At 43.6% G+C, this 22,500-nt stretch overlaps 2 protein-coding genes across 3 annotated transcripts in view; one reads left to right on the forward strand and one right to left on the reverse strand.

Moving 5' to 3' along the window:
• LOC143109918 (uncharacterized) overlaps positions 1–13,447 on the forward strand; it is a 34,697-nt gene extending 21,250 nt beyond the window's left edge. For both annotated transcript variants that reach the window (XM_076272718.1, XM_076272717.1), the window contains exons 10-22: positions 839–874; positions 2,256–2,431; positions 2,950–3,076; positions 3,703–3,848; positions 5,245–5,371; positions 6,131–6,160; positions 6,706–6,818; positions 6,976–7,105; positions 8,800–8,939; positions 10,045–10,168; positions 10,575–10,733; positions 11,323–11,491; positions 12,208–13,447. In XM_076272718.1, coding sequence (XP_076128833.1) covers positions 839–874; positions 2,256–2,431; positions 2,950–3,076; positions 3,703–3,848; positions 5,245–5,371; positions 6,131–6,160; positions 6,706–6,818; positions 6,976–7,105; positions 8,800–8,939; positions 10,045–10,168; positions 10,575–10,733; positions 11,323–11,491; positions 12,208–12,296 — 1,566 coding nt within the window. In that variant the 3' untranslated portion in view covers positions 12,297–13,447. The remainder of the gene's footprint in view (positions 1–838; positions 875–2,255; positions 2,432–2,949; positions 3,077–3,702; positions 3,849–5,244; positions 5,372–6,130; positions 6,161–6,705; positions 6,819–6,975; positions 7,106–8,799; positions 8,940–10,044; positions 10,169–10,574; positions 10,734–11,322; positions 11,492–12,207) is intronic.
• Positions 13,448–13,549: 102 nt separating this feature from the next.
• Positions 13,550–22,500, reverse strand: part of LOC143109920 (NAD(P)H oxidoreductase RTN4IP1, mitochondrial-like) — a 10,369-nt gene continuing 1,418 nt past the window's right edge. The window contains exons 3-9 of the mRNA XM_076272719.1: positions 21,140–21,208; positions 20,542–20,666; positions 20,294–20,342; positions 19,760–19,896; positions 19,010–19,193; positions 18,272–18,364; positions 13,550–14,830 (exon numbers count right to left, since the gene is read on the reverse strand). Of these exons, the coding sequence (XP_076128834.1) occupies positions 14,150–14,830; positions 18,272–18,364; positions 19,010–19,193; positions 19,760–19,896; positions 20,294–20,342; positions 20,542–20,666; positions 21,140–21,208 (1,338 nt within the window). The 3' untranslated portion in view covers positions 13,550–14,149. The remainder of the gene's footprint in view (positions 14,831–18,271; positions 18,365–19,009; positions 19,194–19,759; positions 19,897–20,293; positions 20,343–20,541; positions 20,667–21,139; positions 21,209–22,500) is intronic.

A 22,500-nucleotide genomic window follows, 5' to 3' on the forward strand; every position in this document is an offset into this window, starting at 1 on the left:
CCAGAACAATTTAAGGTACTCACCCAAAAATCGCACTAAAAAAAAAAAAAAAACACACACACACACACACACACACACACACACACACACACACACACACACACACACGCGCGCGCGCTCACACACACACGCGCTCACACACACACAGGCACATCAAACACATTCCAATCCCCAACTAATTAGATTTACGAATACAGGGCATTTTGTGGTAGCACTGGCTTTTCATGTATAGGCGTGTCATTCCTGCCACACAACAACCTGAGGCAAAAGTGATCAGGAAATAAAGCAGAGAACGGTGTGAGCACATGTGCTCATTATACGTATTATCATTCAGATCCTACTAATATCACATAAGAAACTGTTAACCTGCTACTGATCTCAGCTGGTATTTCTGGTATTCTGTCTATAATGGAGTGGAATGGACATTTCTAAGTGACCCCAAACTTTTGTGTGTGTGTCTGTGTGTGTGTGTGTGTGTGTGTGTGTGTGTGTGTGTGTGTGTGTGTGTGTGTGTGTGTGTGTGTGTGTGTGTGTGTGTGTGTGTGTGTGTGTGTGTGCTGGGTCATGCATGTGTTTGCCCAATGATTTACTGTCATGTAATTTACATCTATAAAAATGTTTTTGTAATTCATTGTATATACTAAAATGGTGAAGGGCTACTGTGAAGCTCCCTCTACCCTGTTGCTTTCTTTATAAGTTATATAGAAATGTTCTGTAATTAACGTTGTTCTTCTATTATACTCATATGATATGGTACAATGTATGTGGGTGCTAAACAGACAGAGAAAAGTGTTGTTTTTTTGTGGTTTGATCTCAGTGGTGTGTGTTTGCATTACAGGGTGGACTGAAGGTGCAGAACCCTACTGAAGCAAAGGTAAGCGCTTTACCTGGCTCAAATCTAGACCGCTAGTGCACTGTGTCTGGAATGAGGGGTCATTTATGGTGGCGATTTATGGTGTGTGTGTATGTGTGAGAGAGAGAGAGAGAGAGAGAGAGATGTAAAGTGTGTGTGTGTGTGTGTGTGAGAGAGAGAGAGAGAGAGAGAGAGCGATGTAGATGTAAAGTGTGTGTGTGTGTGTGTGTGTGTGTGTGTGTGGTGTGTGTTTGTATGTGAGAGAGAGAGAGGGAGAGAGAGAGTGGGGTATATACATGACAAAATGTATGGTTGAGTGGTTTACTGTAAAAAAGACAACACACTCCTGCCCTTCAGGTTATAGTTGGACTTGGACATGGTGATCACATAATGCATTTAAACTTCATAGTAAAACAGAAAGCTAAACACATGTAATCCTTGTGTTAAATGGCCACTGAGCAAGGTCATAGGATCTTTACCTGGTTAAATTCTAGACCGCTGGCGCTGGTGTCAGGAATGATTTATGGTGTGTGTGAGAGAGAGAGAGAGAGAGAGAGAGAGAGAGAGAGAGAGAGAGAGAGAGAGAGAGAGAAGGTGTGTGCATGTGTGTGTGTGTGTGCGAGAGAGAGAGAGAGGGGGACAAAACACATATTTGTGGTTGAGTGGTTTAAATCCTATGATGCTTTTAAACTTCATAGTCAAACAGACAGCTAAACACATGTAAACCTTGTGTCAAATGGCCACTGCCCAAGGTCATAGGACCTGCTAATGGTCTGGTCTTGGCAAACATGATGTGCTCATTTAGGCTCTGAGTTTAGTTTTGTTTGTAACCACCACATAAAATGATCATGTGTGTACAGCACACTGTGTTCACTGGTCCATTTTTGGCATCGCTACGAGAAGGAATATAGTTTTGGCTTGAGGTTGACTGAAATGCTCAGGCTCCTGTTATGCTTCTTAAAGACACAGTATTGTGTCCTGCTTGTTGTCAGTAAGTTAGAAAACAAGCATTCCAATTCTTTTAATGTATATGTATTTTCTCTTGGTTTCTGTTTTGGTATTCCACATTTATTGATTTCTGTCTTTCAAATATGTTTATAAATATAATTATGAATATAACCTGTATAGTGTGTGTAGTGCATGGAAATTCTAAGAAAAACGGCCCTTTTTTGTGTGTCTTCTGAATAACATCATTGTTCTTGGATGAATGAAAGTACTCTAAAAACAAGAATTTAACCTTTAAATGTTTGGTGGTTTGGCTCTCAACCACATAATATGTGGTTTAGAAACGATTTACTCATTGAATAAAACTGTGCTTCTGATTAGTTCTGATTGGTTTCTACTCTTGCCTTGCTTGCTTCTGATTGGTGTAAATGACCTCTGGTCCCGCCTCCTCTGTTAGGCTCTGCTGTATGAGAAGCCGGGTCTGCAGGGGGCGTGTGTGGAGATACATGAAGACATGCTGGATGTTAGCAAGGGACACGAGCCCCCACACACACCCCTGAACCCCCACATACGCACACACACCAACTCCGACACACTCAAGACAGTGGGATCCATGAAAATTCTCAGTGGCCTGTAAGTATCATGTAATCATCTGTGAATAAACAAAATATGGGTCGGAAAGTCTTTATAATGTACATTAATGTGCATCTGAACTTAACATCTAAAATATCTTCATCAAAATATGACCACACACACACACACACACACACTCACTCACTCACTCACTCACACACACACACACACACCCACACACACAAACACACCATGGCTACAATATACTATCTGCTGACAACAGAAACACAGCACTCTTTATTTTACAGTCAGCTTCATAAAGCATAAACATAGAGCTGCTGAAAGACTGCAACCCTTGCTCATCAGCCTCTATTGACTGCATTTCCCATCTCCTGTGCCAAAAGACTACAATCCTTACTCATCAGCCTCTATTGACTACATTTCCCATCTCCTGTGCTAAAAGACTACAAACCTTACTCATCAGCCTCTATTGACTACATTTCCCATCTCCTGTGCCAAAAGACTACAAACCTTGCTCATCAGCCTCTATTGACTACATTTCCCATCTCCTGTGTCAGGTGGGTGGGCTATGAGGGGGTGGGCTTCGAGGGGCGGCAGTACGTCCTGGAGGAGGGAGAGTACCTGGACTGGCAGGACTGGGGCGGAGCCAGCGAGTGGCTACTCTCTCTACGGCCAGCACTAGTGGTGAGTCCAGTGGTATTTATTAGGATGTAATATGCTTTATTCGTTCATTTATTCATCTATGTACAGTACTTTATACATTTAAATGTATTCATTAGGATATGATATACTTTACATAGATATATATATTTACATTTATTCATGAGGATATGATATACTTTACATTATTTACATATATATTTACATTTATTCATGAGGATATGATATACTTTATATTATTTACATATATATTTACATTTATGCATGAGGATATGATATACTTTACATTATTTGCATATTTATTTAGTAGATAATTTTGTCCAAAGTGACTTAAACATATTGTGTGTATACATAGTGATTGTTTCAGATGCATTTTTGTATCAAAATCACAGAATCACACAAAATACATGAAAATGTATGTTTTATACTGTATATGTCTAATGTTCATGTTTCCTGGATACACACACACACACACACACACACACACACACACACATTCACACACACACGGACATGCCATCTCTATTTGGAGTGGAATGTATGTTTTTAGAAATGGCAAGGACTTTCTCTTTTTGCATGCACTGTTTTCTGTATGTTATCCACTGTTTGTATTAACGTTGTGTAAATGTTGTGTGTTGACACCCCTGCAGGACTTAGCCCCTCCACACATGAAGATGTACAGTGGGCGGGACTTCTCAGACAGGGGCGCCGACTTTGACCTGGTAGAGGCGGTGCCTAATACACAGCTCACTGGATACGGCTTGACCACACAGTCCATCAACGTGCTCTCAGGAGTGTGAGTAGTGTGTGTGTGTGTGTGTGTGTGTGTGTGTGTGTGTGTGTATGTGTGTTGTTGGTGTGTGTGTGTGAGTTTGTGTGAGCATGTGTGTGAGTGTGAATGTCAGTTGAAATAATATAAGTAGACCCATTCGAGCACACAAGGTCTCTTAGCCTTAGAAGCACTTCACTTGTGTGTGTGTGTGTGTGTGTGGGAGAGAGAGAGAGCGCACAAGGTATCTTAGTCTTAGAAGCACTTCACTTGAAGCACACTTGTAGGAAGTTTCAAAGAAATGTGAAGGATTGGATTCAGACCCACATTCTCCTTACCTTACCTACCTCTGCATATATGTGTGTATATGTGTGTGTGTGTGTGTGTGTGTGTGTGTGTGAGCATGTGTGTGAGTGTGAATGTCAGTTGAAATAATATAAGTACCCATTCGAGCACACAAGGTCTCTTAGCCTTAGAAGCACTTCACTTGTGTGTGTGTGTGTGTGTGTGTGTGTGTGTGTGGGAGAGAGAGAGCGCACAAGGTATCTTAGTCTTAGAAGCACTTCACTTGAAGCACACTTGTAGGAAGTTTCAAAGAAATGTGAAGGATTGGATTCAGACCCACATTCTCCTTACCTTACCTACCTCTGCATATATGTGTGTGTGTGTGTGTGTGTGTGTGTGTGTGTGTGTGTGTGTGTGTGTGTGTGTATGTGTATGTGTGTGTGTGAGTGTAACACACACACACAACATGCATGGAAAGAGGTGACTAATTGCCAGTGTGTTTTGGTAGTGAAGTGTAAAGGGATTTTACAGGGTGTGTCCATTATTGGAATCACAGTTAGTCATGTATGAAAGAACACACCAGAGGATACCTGTCAAAACTGGGTGTGCTGAAGTGTGTGTCTGTGTGTGTGTCTGTGTGTGTGTTGAAATGCAGTGGGTACATTCTGTGGGTTCAGAAGTGGGGGTTCCTCAATGTCCCTGTGTTACGCCCTTCTGTGTTGTTTTTGTAGAGAGTATGCGGAACTATGTGTGTGTGTGTTTGCGTGTGTGTGTGTGTGCGTGTGTTTGCGTGTGTGTGTGTGTTTGCGTTTGTGTGTATTTGCGTGTGTGTGTGTGTGCGTGTGTTTGCGTGTGTGCGTGTGTTTGCGTGTGTGTGTGTATTTGCGTGTGCGTGTTTGTATGTGTGAGTCCAGGCGATTCATGTTGCTTCTGCCCATTGTTTGCATGTCAACTTTGATAAACAGATACAGACTTGCCTGTTGTCATCACCAACATTACACACTGTCCCAAATGCTTTGCTATGCTGTTTGTTGAATTTTTCATGTTTGTGTGTGTGTGGTTGTGTATGTATGTATGTATGTGTGTGTGTGTGTGTGTGTGTGTGTGTGTGTGTGTGTGTGTGTGTGTGTGTATGTAGGTGGGTGGTGTTTGAAGGAGCTGATTTCTCTGGCCAGCAGTATGTGGTAGAGAAAGGCCTATATGCTGGACCTGAGGACTGGGGAGCCCAGAACAGCACCATATCTGCTGCTATGCCTGTTTTTCTGGTGTGTACCACACACACACACACACACACACACACACTCACACACACAACCACACACTCATAAACACACTCACATGCAGGCACGCATGGACACACACACAACACAGACATGCACGTGCACACACACACACACACACATATGCATGCACGTGCGCACACATACAGTACACACACACACACAACCTCAGACACACGCACACACATGCACTACATACACATACACATACATACATACACATACACACACACATATGCATGCACGTGCACACACATACAGTAGACACACACACAACCTCAGACACACGCACACACATGCACTACATAGACATACACATACACATACACATACACATACACATACACATACACATAGGGGCAGCCGTGGCCCACTGGTTAGCACTCTGGACTTGTAACCGGAGGGTTGCCAGTTCGAGCCCCGACCAGTGGGCCGCGGCTGAAGTGCCCTTGAGCAAGACACCTAACCCCTCACTGCTCCCCGAGCGCCGCCGTTGAAGCAGGCAGCTCACTGCGCCGGGATTAGTGTGTGCTTCACCTCACTGTGTGTTCACTGTGTGCTGTTTGTGTTTCACTAATTCACCGATTGGGTTAAATGCAGAGACCAAATTTCCCTCACGGGATCAAAAAAGTATATATACTTATATACTTATATACATACACATACACATACATACAACCACACACACAAATTTCATGAATGTCAGGAATTAACTGGAACAAGCCACTTGTTTTTATGTTTCAGGATGACTTGAGTGGCTCATCTAAATTCAAGGTGAGGAAACAACAACAGATCCATATCTTTTCAATTACCGATCACATGAATTGCATTTGTGTGTTTGTGTTTGTGCCAAACTATTGTTTTTTTTCTTTCAATCTTAAGTTGCTTTTTCAGATGAATGAGTCACCTGTGGCAGGCATTGCAGATGTACTGTATTAGAGAGACGTTGGGCTCTGTCTCAGAGTGCTATTCTAGCCATAATAGAGTGGCGTTTTGCCAGCTTGGGCCTTTGTCTCATTTGGAGATGTGGCAAAGGAAGCTCCCAGCCAGGATTCCTGTTCTTTTTCAAAACGGAAATGTTTACTTTACTTTGTCTGGATGTGGGTGTGGTTGGATGTGTGTTTGTGTATGTATTCATACATGTGTGTGTGTGTGTGTGTATGGTGTATGTGTGTGTGTGTGTGTGTGTGTGTGTGTGTGTGTGTGTGTGTGTGTGTGTGTGTGTGTGTGTGTGTGTGTGTGTGTGTGTGTGTGTGTGTGTGTGTGTGTGTGTGTGTGTGTGTGTGTGTGTGTGTGTGTGCGCGTGTGTGTGTGTACAGGTGGAGCTGTACTCTGAGCCAGAACTCTCTGGTTCCGTTTTGGTTCTGGATGACTCTGTGTCCGCCCTGCCCCCAGACTTCAAAATGCAGTCTTGTAAAGTCTTATCTGGAAGGTCAGAAATAATTTTCTTTCTTTCTTTCTTTCTTTCTTTCTTTCTTTGCCCTTCTCAGCTTTTGTAAAGTCTTTATTTCCAGAATAGTAGAAATACTGATTTGCCTGCATATAGGTGTTTGTTAATGATTATATGTGTTTGTGTTTGTGTGTGTCAGTTGGCTGGCATGCGAGCGTGAGGAGTTCTTGGGAAGTGTGTGTGTGCTGGAGGATGGAGTGTATCCTGATGTGAGGGCCATGGGGTTTCAGCCAAACATCGCTGTGCGATCTCTGCTGACCACAGGCTTCGTGAGTACACACATTCACACACTCACGCATGCACACACACACACACACACACAAATACATTTGGAACATAGACACACAAACACACAAATATGGCCCTTTTGGGATGAGAGGCTGCCTTGTCCTCACACACCCATTTTGGTTGTACTTGCCTCTGGCTGGAGACTGTACACACACACACACACACACACACACACACACTCCCCACTCACTTCTGGCTGGCGAGGCTACGGTTCCTTTGTTTCTCTGAATGTTGCAGCTCTGTGCCAAGGCAGTCAGTGACTCATCTTCAAGGCCCTGATGTGCCACATGGCTTTCATTTCAATACAGCTCTGAAGCTTCACTAAGCCCATAGCATCACTTAGCATAAATACATGACACACACACACGCACGCACGCAAGCACACACACACACACACACACACACACACACACACACACACACACACACACACACACACATTTTCTGTGAGCAACTTTTGACATTAACAGGGAATTCTGTTGTCGTTTTTTCTTTACCAAACTATGTTGAAGAATGTATTTTATTTCTCTCAGCATGAATTGAGGTCTTTTTCTTTTAATGTAGTGCTGCCTGCTGTTGTCTGGAAATATTTAGCATTGCTCTTTTCTGTTCTCTTTCTCTTCCTCTCTTCTCTTCTCTTCTCTCTCTCCTTCTCTCCTCTTCTCTTCTCTTCTCTTTACTTCTCTCCTCTTCTCTTCCCTTTCCTTCTCTTCCCTCCTTTCCTTTCCTCTTCTCTCCTCTTCTCAACTGTTCTCTCCTCTTCTCTCCTCTTCTCAACTGTTCTCTCCTCTTCTCTTCTTTTCTCTTTTATTCTCTCCTCTTCCCCTCTCTTCTCTCCTCTTCTCTCTTCTCCTCTTCTCTTCTTCTCTTCTCTCCTCTCCTCTTCTCTTCTCCTCTTCTCTTCTCTCCTCTTCTCTTCTCTCCTCTCTCAAAGTGCTTTACTGACATAATAAAATAAATAATAAAACATTTGTATTGCCACTGCAGCTGTACAAAGGACTCCGATGCATATGATGAGTCCTTGTGTCATTGTGTACGGATAAGACAGTCAAATTGTTGTCACATTTAACAGTGTACTGTAATTTGTTGACAGACCATGTCATTGCGATACAGAAAGGAAAAGACAGCACTGCATAGCACAAAGGAAAAATAAACAACAAAAAAAGTAAAAATGTTAAAAAAGTAGAAATGTGAACATAGGACAATCTCCTTAGGTACTATGCAGTGCTGTCTGTTGGGCCACAAAATCTCATTCACATCACAACGGACATATTATGACAACTTATTCAATCAATTTGCATGTAAAAACTTATGCTATGAACTAATGCCTAAATGCTGTGGGGGGTGAGACTATTTAACAGAGACCCATTATAATACATTTTGATCAACAGGACATAAGCAATTGATAATGTAGGAAACAGCAGAGCATTGTACATACATCATTTGCATGGATGTACCAAAGCATTTGCTTTGCAACTTGTTCAAAGGAATGAGAAACTGCTTTTTGATGTGCACAAGTGACACAATGATGTGAATACTGAACAGGTCATTTTGAGAATTTCAATTCTGATCTGTGAATTGTACCAAAGCGACTGTAATAAAACTGTAATAAAAGAGTGTTGAAAACCCCTCCCTCTATCTCTCTCCCTACCTCCCTCTCTTTCTCACTCTACAGGAGTTCTCTCTTCCCTCCATCATTCTGTGTGAGCGTGCAGAACTGAGGGGGAGGAGGGTGGTTCTAACGGCCGCTTCCATCAACCTGCAGCTCACTGGAGGCTGCAGCAGAACACAATCTGTCATGGTGCAGGGAGGCATGTGAGTACTTAATGACTTACATTTACACACGCACACACACACGCACGCACGCACGCAAGCACGCACACACACACACACACACAGAATCCTTGCATTTCACTCCTGAACATGAAACTCTGTACCTGTATTCTTGAGCAGTCATTTAGAAAGGTCACTTCACATAATTTTTTTTTACATGTTGAAATGTTAAACATTAACCCAGAGCATGCTAACACACACACACACACACACACACACACACACACACACACACACACACACACACACACACACACACACACATACACACACACATACACATACACACACATTTCAGGCATGCATATGCACACATTACACGTTATGCTCCCACACAGGCAGTCAAGATCTCCTCATTTCAAAGGTTAAGTGCTATTAGCCTAATCCGTGTGAAATGCCACAACATAATAAACCTTTATTGTGTCAGTTAGAAGGTGCGGTTTGTGCTTTTGTGTGGGTGGGACTCCAGGGCTGCTGCAGGTGTTGCTGGGAACTATTTTTTTTATGTAGTTATAGTTTAGTTTTTAGAAGAATGTCTACACAATAGTCTATAGCTAAATGAATTTCATACTTGCATGTTTAGAACACTTCAGTTATGTGCCCAGTGTAGCCTCCCTGAGACAAATAGAGTGATAGAGACAGTGAACTAGGGAGCAGAAGACAGATGGAGGATTTGTCCTTTTGGGGAATTTGCAAAGTCGACAGATTCTTAGCCACTGTATATGTTTGATCGTCGTCATGGAAACGGTAGAGCACCATATCATCATCATACACACATCAGCCACACATGTACATACACACACACACTCACACACATAAACACACACACACACACACAGACTTTTGGTGTAGTTGATAGGGACCTGTGGTGAGTTCTCATAGCTGGTGCAAATTTCACACACGTTTGCCATCTTTCCACTTCACAACAAGTAGTGTATGTGTGTGTGTGCATGTGTATGTGGGGGGGGGGGGCATGGTGAGAGAGAGAGAGAGGGGGGGGGGTTGTTTGTATGAACATGACTGAGTGTGTATTATTTAGATCCGAATGATAAGTTGTGCATTGATTGGTCCTGACTTTGATTGACAGGTGGGTGCTATATGAGGGTGTGAACTTCCGTGGGGCACAGGTTCTGCTCAGACCGGGCTTAGTCCCAGATTGGCCCAAACTCACCCGCTGGCAGCGAATCGGATCACTCCGTCCTCTCATGCAGGTAACACAGGTTCTTGGCCCAGAGAATGATTAGGCTTTCAGAACCAGTGAGCAAGAAGTCAGTCAAACATCTCTTATTTTGTGTGTGTGTGTGTGTGCGTTCAAATATGTGTTTGTGCAGTGTTTCCCATACATTGACTTATTTGTGGCGGCCCACCACAATATCAACATTGACCACCACACAATGATTTTCCAGGTTGTACTAAATTGTGCTTAAATCTTGTTAGCATCATAACCACGCTGCGCTAATTTGCTAAAAACTGTTGCATTCAAGTTAATTCTGCAAACCTACCACCACAAATAGAATTCAATTCTGTGGGAAACACTGTTGTGGGTGTATCCATGTTTTATTCATGTGTTGTTGTTGTTTTGTGTGTGTGTGTGTGTGTGTGTGTGTGTGAGAGCAGAAGCCAGTGAACTTCCGCCTGAGGAACCACGAGACAGGTCTCTTCTTGTCAATCACAGGAGCCCTGGAGGACATCAAGCTGATGCGTATCCAGGCAACGGCAGAGACGGGCAGAGCCGAGCAGGTCTGGGCCTATCAGGACGGCCAGCTGCAGTGCAAGGTAAAGCAACCAAGACAACCAGGTGTCATGGGTGGGTGAGGAGGGAATTTGTGTGTCCTGCCACCTTTTAATTAACCTGACTCTGCCAGATGGATGCTTCGCATTTGCTCTGCATGTCCATCTGGGAACTTTCGTTGGAGAACATTTGGGAAGGGGCGAGAATACTGGTTAGCTGATTGGATAAACCATCTGTCTATCACCACCTATGTTGGTTATCCACGGGCCAAATCAACCAATCAGATGAACAAAGTGTTCTACTAATGCCTTCATTTAACATAAGTTAGGTAACATGACTAACATTAACATCTTTAAACTTACCATTTGTATGTTACATGAACCTCATCAACAACAATCCCCACCAAGTTTTCACGGTACACTTCTGAAGAAAGCATATTCCTCCATTTCTCGTTAAGTAGGCCTAACCAAGATTCATGGCTACTGAACGCCGATTGGAATCAGCCGTGGAGGATGTCTGTGTCGTTCATTCCATTCATTTTCTATTCTATTCTATCTCTCACTTCAACACACACACACACACACGTTATACTATCTCTCACACATACATACCCACACCATAACACACACACAGACTCAGATGTTGGAGGACTGCTGTGTGGAGCCCTTGGGCAGTCTGGTCCGGCCGGGAGCTCGTCTGTGTATGACTGCAGAGAAAGGCAAACCAGACCAGCTGTGGAACATCACCCCAGAGGGCCTGATCCGCAGCAACGTCAGCCCTGACCTCGTGTTTGAGGTCAAAGGTCAGTGGGGACACTAGTGTTACAGTTTGTGTGTGAGAGAGAGAGTTACTGAGTGATGTTTTCACAAAAGTTCTTTGATTTCAGAGATTCTTTGTCTTTTAACCTGGTTTGCTGTGACTTAGGTTAAAGATTACCATTTCTCGCTGTACATTTTAAATCGGACAGGAATGTTTTTAATGAGCTGTTTTACTATGAGGCCCTGCTCCGTGAGACTGCTCTTCTGACTGCCAGGACGTTTTGATTGGTGCAGGGAAAGGAGGCGTGTAGATGAGCCATGGCTCTGTGAGCAATAGGCCGTCAGCTCCCTCTAGCGGTGTTTAAAACCGTGGCACGCCCGGGGAATAATCGAGTACCTACAAGTGGACTGGGTTGAATATATGAATGTTGTTGGTTTGTTGGTTTCAGGAAGAACATGACTGGTTTAAATCTTGATTCGTGATTCATTCGTTTTTATTTGTCTCTTCACACTTTATAGTACATAGACCTAGTCATAATGATGTGAAATATGATGATTAACCAGGTAGATTGGTACTGAACACTAGGATTCCATTGAAGATTATACAAATGTAACCTTCTGTGTTGCCAAACATTACTACACTTCAACACTATAGATCCATGGCAACAAGGAGATTATAACATGACATATTACCCTTTGCTATGTGTCTTTTATTAGATGGTTTCTTTTTAATCTCCCTTTCTCCTTGTTCTGTCTTCAGGAGGAGAGCAGTACGACAAACATCATGTGGTTCTCAATGCGTTCAACCAGAGCAAGCTGAACCAGAGATGGAGTCTGGAGTTTGTGTGAGAGGTGTGGGGTGATATCCACTAGCCTCTGTGGTCTCTGGGGTGCAGCTGCACGGGGAGGACCCACAGCTGCTCACGCACAGGATCACAGGGCTCAGTGCTGCAGCTGCACCACAGGACCTATAGACTCAGTCATGCAGCTGCGCCCTGGGACCCATGAGCTCAGTCGTGCAGCTGCACCGTGGGACCCATGGTCCCTGTCATGCAGCTGCACCATGAGGCCCACAGCGCAGAAAGATGCGGTGCTGTATTATGCACTCACCAACCTTTCATTCAAATACCTCACGTTAGCAGACATAGAAGTGGACCGGACTGCTCAGGAAAATGACTGTTTTGCTGCTTCTAATGCAAGCTGGATGGAGTTGAACATCTCATGCACATGATCTTGTACAGTCACTGGCTTGTGATGTTGTGACTGGCCTTCTTTATCCAAACAAACTAGTAAATATCAACAGGCCTTTAGTCTTTACTCCCTCAGAACTGAACTTGTTTTTCTTACACCATAGGGACTTTAAAGGAACCATATGTAAGATTGTGGCCAAAACTGGTACTGCAATCACTTTCTAAATACTGAAGAGAGGTGTATCCCCTCCCCCTCCCCCCTGACTCGAGGGTGCCAACCCGGATGCCGAAACACTAATGACTTTGTGATTAGTAGATACAGTAAGTGGAGGGTGGCACATCAGGCCAAAACACAGCATGACATGACAAAACACAACATCAACATCAGTTGAGGGCTGCAACTTCACTTTTTAAATGACAATATCCTGGCTGGACTACTGTTGTCAGTGATATAAGTATTTGAAATGAACATGATTTTTTAATGTCTAGTGACATATCAGGGCCATTTTATGATTAATTGAAATATTTTTCTTACATATGGTTCCTTTAAGGGAATATTTTTTATTGATATAAGCTCATACTGTACGGCATCTGTTCCTTCGAAGCATATGACACACACGCCCCACTGTCCAAGACCAGGAAGAGATTGGTCTTTTCCCACCATGCAGGATAAAGGACAAAAGGGAGAAACTGAACTTCAAACTAACCTCTCATTACCTCTTCTCTCCTACACACACACACACTGTATCATAGTTATGTTTTTGATTTTTTTTGTTTTGTTCTGTCTTAATAAATGTTTATGTGCTGATATCTCTGCTTTGGTTTCCACCTGTATAGGAATGATAAACACACACACACACACACACACACACACACACACACACACACAAGAAACACAAAAGTGGAAGTGTGTGTGAGATGACAGTTTATTGCTTAAGGCAAACATGAACACACACACCGAGTCAGCCATAATGTGGTCCCTCCATCACAGAGGTAAATAAGGCTGTTGTGTCTGGTCATATTCCATGAAAGCCTTCAAAAAAATACACTGTTTGAGATAGGCAGAGTGTGTGTGTGTGTGTGTGAGCACATCCAACAGAAAGCACAAGCCCCTAAACAAAGCCACACCACACAAAACAGCCATGTCAGAGTGATAGTTCACACACTATTTGAGACAAGAGAAGAGCGATGTTTGTTTGTGTGTGTGTCCGACAGCATGAACCCAATGCCCAGAGCTATCCCAACCCCCTTCTCAAAAGCACCTGTTTTACACAGCCTCGTGTGTGTGTGACAGAGAGAGAAAAAAAAAACATTAAATGCTGCAAGGTTCCTCACATTACAAAGCTTTCCTACCATTTGCACATTGTGTCAACACCGAAACCCGCTGTTGCAGTTCCCTTTGCGTTTTTTTTACGTTGTCGGTGTATGTGTATGAGAGTGTGTGTGTGTGTGTGTGTGTGTGTGTGAGTGAGAGAGAGTTCCCACTCTCTCTCTCTCTGAGTGGCCTGTTGGCTATCTGTGGCCTGTGTCAACAGTCTCAGTCATCTGGGTGCCCACTGCAGCCTGTGCCACTGAGCCCTGTGCCATCTCTGCAGACTCTGTGACTGTGCACTGTGCCATCTCTTCAGACTCTGTGACTGTGCACTGTGCCATCTCTGCAGACTCTGTGACTGTGCTCTGTGCCATCTCTGCAGACTCTGTGACTGTGCTCTGTGCCATCTCTGCAGACTCTGTGACTGTGCTCTGTGCCATCTCTGCAGACTCTGTGACTGTGCTCTGTGCCATTTCTGCAGACTCTGTCTCTATGCAATGTGCCCCTGGATGCTCAGGCCCCTCAGCGAATGCAGGTCCAGTCTCCACACGGCCTTCCTCCACAGCCTCCACGGTCAGTCCCTCCACCGCCATTACAGCCGCCACCATTACAGGTGATGGGGTGTGTGTTTGGGTGGCGTGGGTCTTCTCCTCTGCCACAGATGAACCCGTGTGTTTGGCAGTGTGTGTGTGAGGTACGTCTGTGTCGTGTGTCGTGGTGGTCAGGGTGTGGCCGTCAGTGTGTCTGGAAGAGGAGGAAGATTCAGCTTCCTCAGTCGCTACGGTGATGACGGTTTTTCCCCGTGCGTGGCCAGTCTCAACCTTCCGGAAGGCCTCGGGGACCTGGGAGAACGGGTAGGTCGCCTCGACAACCGGGCGGATCTACGAGGACACAGATGGGACATACAGTACAGGAGTTAATAATGACTTACAGTGTATACACACACATTCATATAACATCTACATACATACATACAGACATACACACACACCTCCCTCCCACACACACACACACATATATTTTTTTGATGCTGAACCAAATCCCTAAACAAAGGCACTAATATGGACTCCTCTAAACAAACTAATATGGTCTCCTCTACACAAACTGATGGAGTTGGAGCGACTACATCACATTTGGGTAGCAGCGGCCATTTTACCGGTAAGCTAAAGGAAGATACAGCAATTACTTATGGGAACACAGTTAGCATCAAGAGGAGATAAGAAAACAAATGGATCGTGCTATGAGCAACTGTGAGCGTCATGCCTACCCCATTGAATGACAATTCTTAGCGATTTGACGACACAATATGGACTTCTTTACACAAACTAATATGCTCTTAACACAAAGTAATATGGATTCCTCTACACAATATAATATGAACACTAGACCAGCCCCCCCGCCCCCAAAAAAAAAAAAGTAAAAAAGCAAAAACAAAAATAGTCTTGATCTGCACAGCATAGGGGGTGGGGGGCTGTCGAAAATACTGACTATATCCAAATTGTTCGGGAAAGGGATGCAGTAGTAGGATAGAGTGGGTGGATGTGTGTTTAGTTCATATTTGTGTGTGTGTGTGTGTCAGAGGGGTGGGCCAGAGAGGGTGAGTATTTAAAAGTGATGAGTTTGGGGAATTCGACGAGCTGTGAGTAGCTCTGCTCAGGGACATGACACACACACACACACTCCAGGCCTGTCAGCGTCTGTCTGTACTGAATGGGAACCCTGGCATCGTCACGGAAACCAGGGCGGGATGGCATCCGGCCGCACGCACGAGGGTATGAGTAGAGCTGAAGCACAGACAAAGAGAGGATTACACACACACACACACACACAAATGTACTCACTCACTCATACAGTATAATCACTTGTTGACTCACTTAAACACTATGTCACACTCAAACATTCTCCATCACATTTGAATACACACTCACTCTCACACACACACACACACACACACACACACACACACGCCCGCCCGCGAGCAAGCGTGCACACACAGTTAAACGAACAGCATTTGATGTTTATAATGTACACACACCTTCGACCATACCACACAGGCAACCACACAGACACACACACATCCATAAGCCTTGTGACAAAGCGTGAGATTATGTGCTTCACTCAACACATACCAGAATGTGGTCTTTGGGCTTCTGTGTGTGTGTGGGTGGTTGTGTGTGTGTGTGTGTGTGTGTGTGTGTTTCAGTATATATGCGGGCGTGGAGTGTGAGTGTGTGTGCATATACAGTATAGCGCTACACTAAACAGTACCATGTACACAACTCAGTGAGTGAGGACAAGTGTCAGAAGTTTTTGTGCTTCTACAGCAATCACATAACAATTCATTTCAGGATCTGTATATGTTTATGCCGATTGTTATCATGCCGATTTGGTATTATTCTGTTAAAACTATGCAGGCTATATGACCACTTTAAACTGTAACGTTTTAATGATAATGTTTGTTGTTATTATTGTATGTTGCTTTGGACAAAGTGTCTGCCATGAAATCCAACATAAGAGATAAAGTGAGACTTGACCTAGCACTGTCTGGTCATTCTAGCTCAACGCGTTTCATGAACGACAAGCCAGGATGAGTAGCAGCGACTAGGTCAAGCCAGGTGTAAGTAATTCAGGATGTGTGCTCGTTTTCATCATTCCTCCAAAGAACTCAAGGCTGGAACGAGAAAGACACAGAAAACAGCGTCATTCACACCAAGTAAACAACAGCTTATGATAAAACCTAACAAGGAAGTGAAATATTTCCTTTTTGAATGGGGAAACACGGCCGTTTTCATAAAACAGAAAGAGTAGGCGTGGTAGACCAACTGAATGCACAATTAAGTATGCACCCACGTGTGAGTACTTCCTCATCAAGCACGCAACGTTATTATCCTATTGAGGAGTACGGTCACAAATAAGTGATTAGAATGTTCGTGAACCGAGAGTACCGCACTATGATGCGACAATTACCCTCAGAGATTTTCCCCATAGACTGTATAAAGAACACTGAAATTATAGATCGTTGGGGTAGAATTCTAGAAGGAACCAGGAAAATAATTCACTCCTCAACAGGTTAAGAAAAGAGCATATGACTTACATCCCCTTCATCACTGAATTAATTGAAAAACCTTTGAATAGATGCCCACCGTTTCCAATCGACTACTGCAGGCTATTCATCAAACATCTATCAATAAAATAAGCAATTACCATTTGGCATTATGTAGACTATTTGTGGTGTTTTGCGAGCAAATAAATATAGTGTACATACATGGAATAAAGTTCTTAAACAATATGTGGAGACCTGACCGGAGTGACAGCTGGCTAAACCAGTAAGACAACATAATTAACATTACAATTAACTAAGCCTGGTTGTTAGCCTGGTCAGGACCAGGCTTAGGCTGGGTTTCCCCATGCTGACTTAGGCGCACGATTTTATTCACGCTGCTAGGCAGCCTGGATTCCATGGACTACGTACAGACGCATTTGATAGACATTCGTAGCGCCCAATAAACGGCTCTGGGCATTTGTAAACCACGTTTCAAATACGAGAAAATGAGTGTGTAGTTCCCAGACCCCATCTCAATAAGATGAGGTTTGGCGTTAGCCAGGCTAGACCAGGCTAGCCGCACAGAATAAATCTCCATGGTAACTTATGTGCCATTACTTTTATGAAACCAAGTCAAGGCTAAATTCAGTCAGTATGACCAAAAAATCCCAGATTAATCCCTTATCTAAATTTTGTGAAAAGCCCCTCAGAAATGTAACCATAACAAAAATACACACACACACACACACACACACACACACACACACACACACACACACACACACACACACACACACACACCACAAACAGGTAAAATAGGACTCTTTCCAGAATTTGTCTGAGTTCTTAGCCAGGCTGTATAGTGTGTACATCACTGTTATCATGTCACGTCCAGCAGGCTAGCCCTCCCGCTAGCACTTATCATGTCCACACCAGACAGACTCCACTGCCCTGCCCTGCCCACCCCGACCCCAGCTTCAGCCTGCATGGTTTCCCATTCTGCACCTCTCTCACTGGAGGCACATTTGAGCAGTGAGCCATAAGCTGAATCAGGAGTGCTGGTGTGTGTGTGTGTGTGTGTTTGTGTGTTCTTACTGTTCTTTAGAAGGTAGAATATTTCCCTATTTAATCAGTGTCGGTCAGCTTTTACCTCAGCAAACACCAGTTTAGTCATGGGTCCAGTCAGGTTTGGCATCGCACAGAGAAATGGAAAGCAGTATGCAGGATGTACGTGCATGTGTGTGTGTGTGTGTGTGTGTGTGTGTGTGTATGTGTGTACCTTTCCTGATGACACCAGTTCACCAATTCGATCCAGTGCCACTCCATCAGGCACATAAAAGGCCCAGCGGTAAAAAACACCTTTTACCACGCTCTGGAGGAGAGAGAGAGAGAGAGAGAGAGAGAGAGAGAGACATTTAAAGCAGCATTGTAGAGTTCTGGAGGATCTGGCTTTCACATTCCCTTATACCATGAGAGGAAGCCAAAAGCAGATGCTTGTACATTTCTGAACAGTATAAAAAGCAGAACTACCGATAATCTAAACATAACAAAGAGGCCTTCCTAATTCCCATTGTGTTCATATCATTCTCAATCGGAGGAACTCAAAGCACAGTGAGCGTGTGTGTGAGTGAACGAATATGTGCGTGTGAGTGTACTTAACGCCTGCTAGCTAACTACTTGCTGTGTGTCTGTCATAACCTTTGCATTTAAGATGCTACACTTTGCATGACAAAATTCCAGTGACGTATTTCATTTTAGCAGTGACATCACGTATGAATACGTATGTGTATACACTTCAGGCTGTGACCCCCAAACAAGGTGACTGGCTCCAGCATATTACAGGAACCATATCTGAGATCATGATTCGGAAGAGTGTAGTCCTACGAAAAGATACCGCGCAGACTAGAACCCTCAAGTTCTTAAGCCTCTGATAGCTTGGAGGGTGAATAACCGCCCACAGAGGGGAAATCAGGGAATTCTATATTTTCTGTGTGTGTGTGTGTGTGTGTCCCCTTACCCTGATGGCCTTGTCATGCAAAGTCATTCCTGACTGGAGGACTCCATCCACCAGGCCTAGAGAATCTGTGTTCCGCAGCAGAGGTGACACCAAGGTCACGAACTTTGACCCTGCCCAAGGCTTCAGCAGGTCCATAGCCCAACTGTCTGTCTCTCCGCCCACATTATCCAGAATCAGATCAAACCTGTGAAACACAAACACACAAACACATGGATAAATACAAAAATAAAAAGTCACACATACAGATACACAGATACATGCAGATATGCATCTCTCTCTCACACACACACACACACAAATACGCGCAAACACATGCGCGTACACATATGCACAGACACACACACTTTCCTTTTCAACAACTGCAAAACAATCCCCTCAGTCTGCTTCGTATAAACATTATGGTGTGTCCAATTTGAATTAACTCATTCACACAGTACAAACATTTTGAAAATATACACTGTGGTCAAATAAACCCACATGCAAAGCACAACACCTACCAAATAATAACAATCATTTTATTTATAGAGCACTTTTCCAATTCCAAATTGCAAAGTGCTTTTTAAGAAAGTGGCTTGCTATAAGGAAAAGAAAATTGCTGTGTCATAAAATAATACTACTGTGCTCTAAATAAAAGCACCTGGTTTTGATTGTACACCCAGCCAACACACACACACACACAAACGCGCACGCACACAAACACACACACACACACACACACACACACACACACACACACACACACACACACACTTCTGGAGTGTCCTTAGCTGCGAGGCTGCGTCTGTGGTTGAGCAGTCGATGACATCATCTGCTCCCAGCTCCTTGACCAGGCCAAGGCCATCCTTAAAGCAGGTGGCCGTCACATGACCGCCCCAGGCCTTCAGCAGCTTTCAGTCACAAACAAGCAAACACACCAACCAATAAAGAAACATGTGAACAAAAATAAACTGAAAAATAAGAGACTGTGTGTTTCTATGTGTATGTGTTTATGTGCAAGTGTACATCTGTATGTGTACATGTGCAAGTGTACATCTGTATGTGTCTCGGCCTATGCCTCTGTATCCGTGTGCGTGTGTGTGTGTGTGTGTGTGTGTGTGTGTGTTTTCACAGAAGTTGTTTATGGGTTTGTGTGTAGATGTGAACACATCTGAACAGTGAAGATATGTGTACTGTATGCATCTGTGCAAGTGTGTGTGTGTGTGTGTGTGTGTGTGTGTGTGTGTGTGTGTGTCAGCCTATGCTTCAGAAGCTGTGTGTGTGTGATTGAGTGAAAACACCACACACCTGAATAGAAAAAGTGCCAATTCCACCTGATGCCCCATGCACCAAGATCCTAACAGGAAAGCAACAAATCAATAAAATCCAGTGTATTTATATAGAAAACACACACACACACACACACACACAAACACATATACAATAAGAAACATAGTGTGTATATGAACACCTCTGTCTCTCTCTCACACACACAGACAAACACACACACACACACACACACACACACATAAACAAACACAAACACACACACACACCTCTTCTTGGAGCAGTTCTCACTGTGCAGGCCCCCTGTAGTAACCAAAGCTGACCAGGCTGTTGCCGCCACGTATGGGATAGAAGCCGCCTCAACATGACTCAGCGCTTTAGGCTTCAGAGAGACCTGGAACAAAAAACGCACATCCACACACACACACACACAAACACACACACATCCACACACAAACACATCCACATCCACACACACACACACACACACACACACACACACACACACACACACACACACACACACACACACACACACACACACACACACACACACACACACACACAAATCCACACACACACACAGCACAGCCAAACTGAATTCAAATTCAATGAAATTAGACTGCCTGATTGTCTCCATGACTGACTAAATCAAAATGAATGGTGCTTTCAGAAACGCTCATACAACATTGCACAATGGGTATGTGTGGGTATATAATAACACTCGCTCATACAACATTGCACAATGGGTATGTGTGGGTATATAATAACAGTACATTTTATTTATAATGTGTGCACTGCATAAGGAATGTGTGTGTGTGTGTGTGTGTGCATGTACTGCATAAAGAATGTGTGTGTGTAACTTACGTCACTACCATTCAGGAGAACACACTCTGCAAAACTGCCTTGCTGCCATGGAGGAATCGATGCCCATACCTGCAAAGCATCCACGCACACGCACACACACACACACACCCACACCCACACACACCTGCTTGCTCAACAATGCAAAGGTTCAAGTGAAGCAAGAGAGAAGCTCTAAGTAGTTTGTTATATTATCATGGGCAGACAAAGTGAATGTTTCCAGTCAGAATATTCAAACTAACAAACAAACTGAAATGGAAGAGAATCACGTCACTTTACAGTCTCTACTCTCACACCTCTTCACTGAGCAGCGACAAAGCCTTTCCTTTTTCACCATGGATGACCTGCAAAAGCCAGTCTCTTGCTCAAAATCCTTAGTTCATCTCTCAAAAGTAAATATCTGTGTCAATGAACATGTCAGTGACATCAGAATTACAAGTCCTTGTGTCATTATGTACGGATAAGACAGTCAAATTGCTTAGTCATGTTGTCAATATAACAGTGTACTCTGGAGGGATGTTCTGATGTAAACTATGGCTAAAGTTTTGATGACAATTATTGTAAATTGTAGGTTACACCTTAGTGTATGTGGGAGTTTGATTGCAAGAGACTGAACAATATTTCCATTTACGCTTTTACTGTTTGTACTGTCATTTGTTGACAGCCCATGTCATTGCGATACAGAAAGGAAAAGACAGCACTGCATAGCACAAAGAAACAACAACAAAAAAGTAGAAATGTGAACATTGGACAATCTCCTTTGGGGAAACTGTACATGCAGTGCTGTAGTAAGTAATTACAGTGCAGTCTTCCTACACCTCCTGACGTTCCTGTCTGTTGGGACACAAATTCTCATCCACATCACAACGAATATCATCTTGCTTGACATATTATGACAACTTGTTCAACCATTTTGCATGTAAAGACTTATGCTATGAACTAATGCCTAAATGTTGTGGGGGGTGAGACTATTCAACAGAGACCCATTATAATACATTTTGATCAACATGACAATTGATAATGTAGAAAACAGCAGAGAATTGTAATTGCTTTTTTGATGTGCCCAAGTGACACAATGATGTGAAGACTGAACAGTTAGTTTTGAGAATTTTAATTCTGATCTGAGAAATGTTAGCCTGACGAGCCAGACCCACATTAAAATGTAGGGTCTGGGCACTCACCGTTCGCAGTGCTCGGTCCAAGGGGCGGGATAATCAGTTGTCTTTCAAATTCCCTCTGCACGCAATAGGACAGCGGCAGCGCTATGAGTCCCATGCGTTTCCCACCAGCGGAGCTAGTTGGCTAGTAAGCTTAACTCGTGTCACAGTGTTCGCCAACAGCAACATCCATCTTATTTGTTTTCA

The sequence above is a fragment of the Alosa pseudoharengus genome, unplaced genomic scaffold (genome assembly GCF_046254945.1).
Source record: "Alosa pseudoharengus isolate Yale_2024_CS ecotype anadromous, Long Island Sound unplaced genomic scaffold, YU_APseudo_1.1 YU_APseudo_1.1_scf_7, whole genome shotgun sequence".
Lineage (NCBI taxonomy): Eukaryota > Metazoa > Chordata > Actinopteri > Clupeiformes > Clupeidae > Alosa > Alosa pseudoharengus.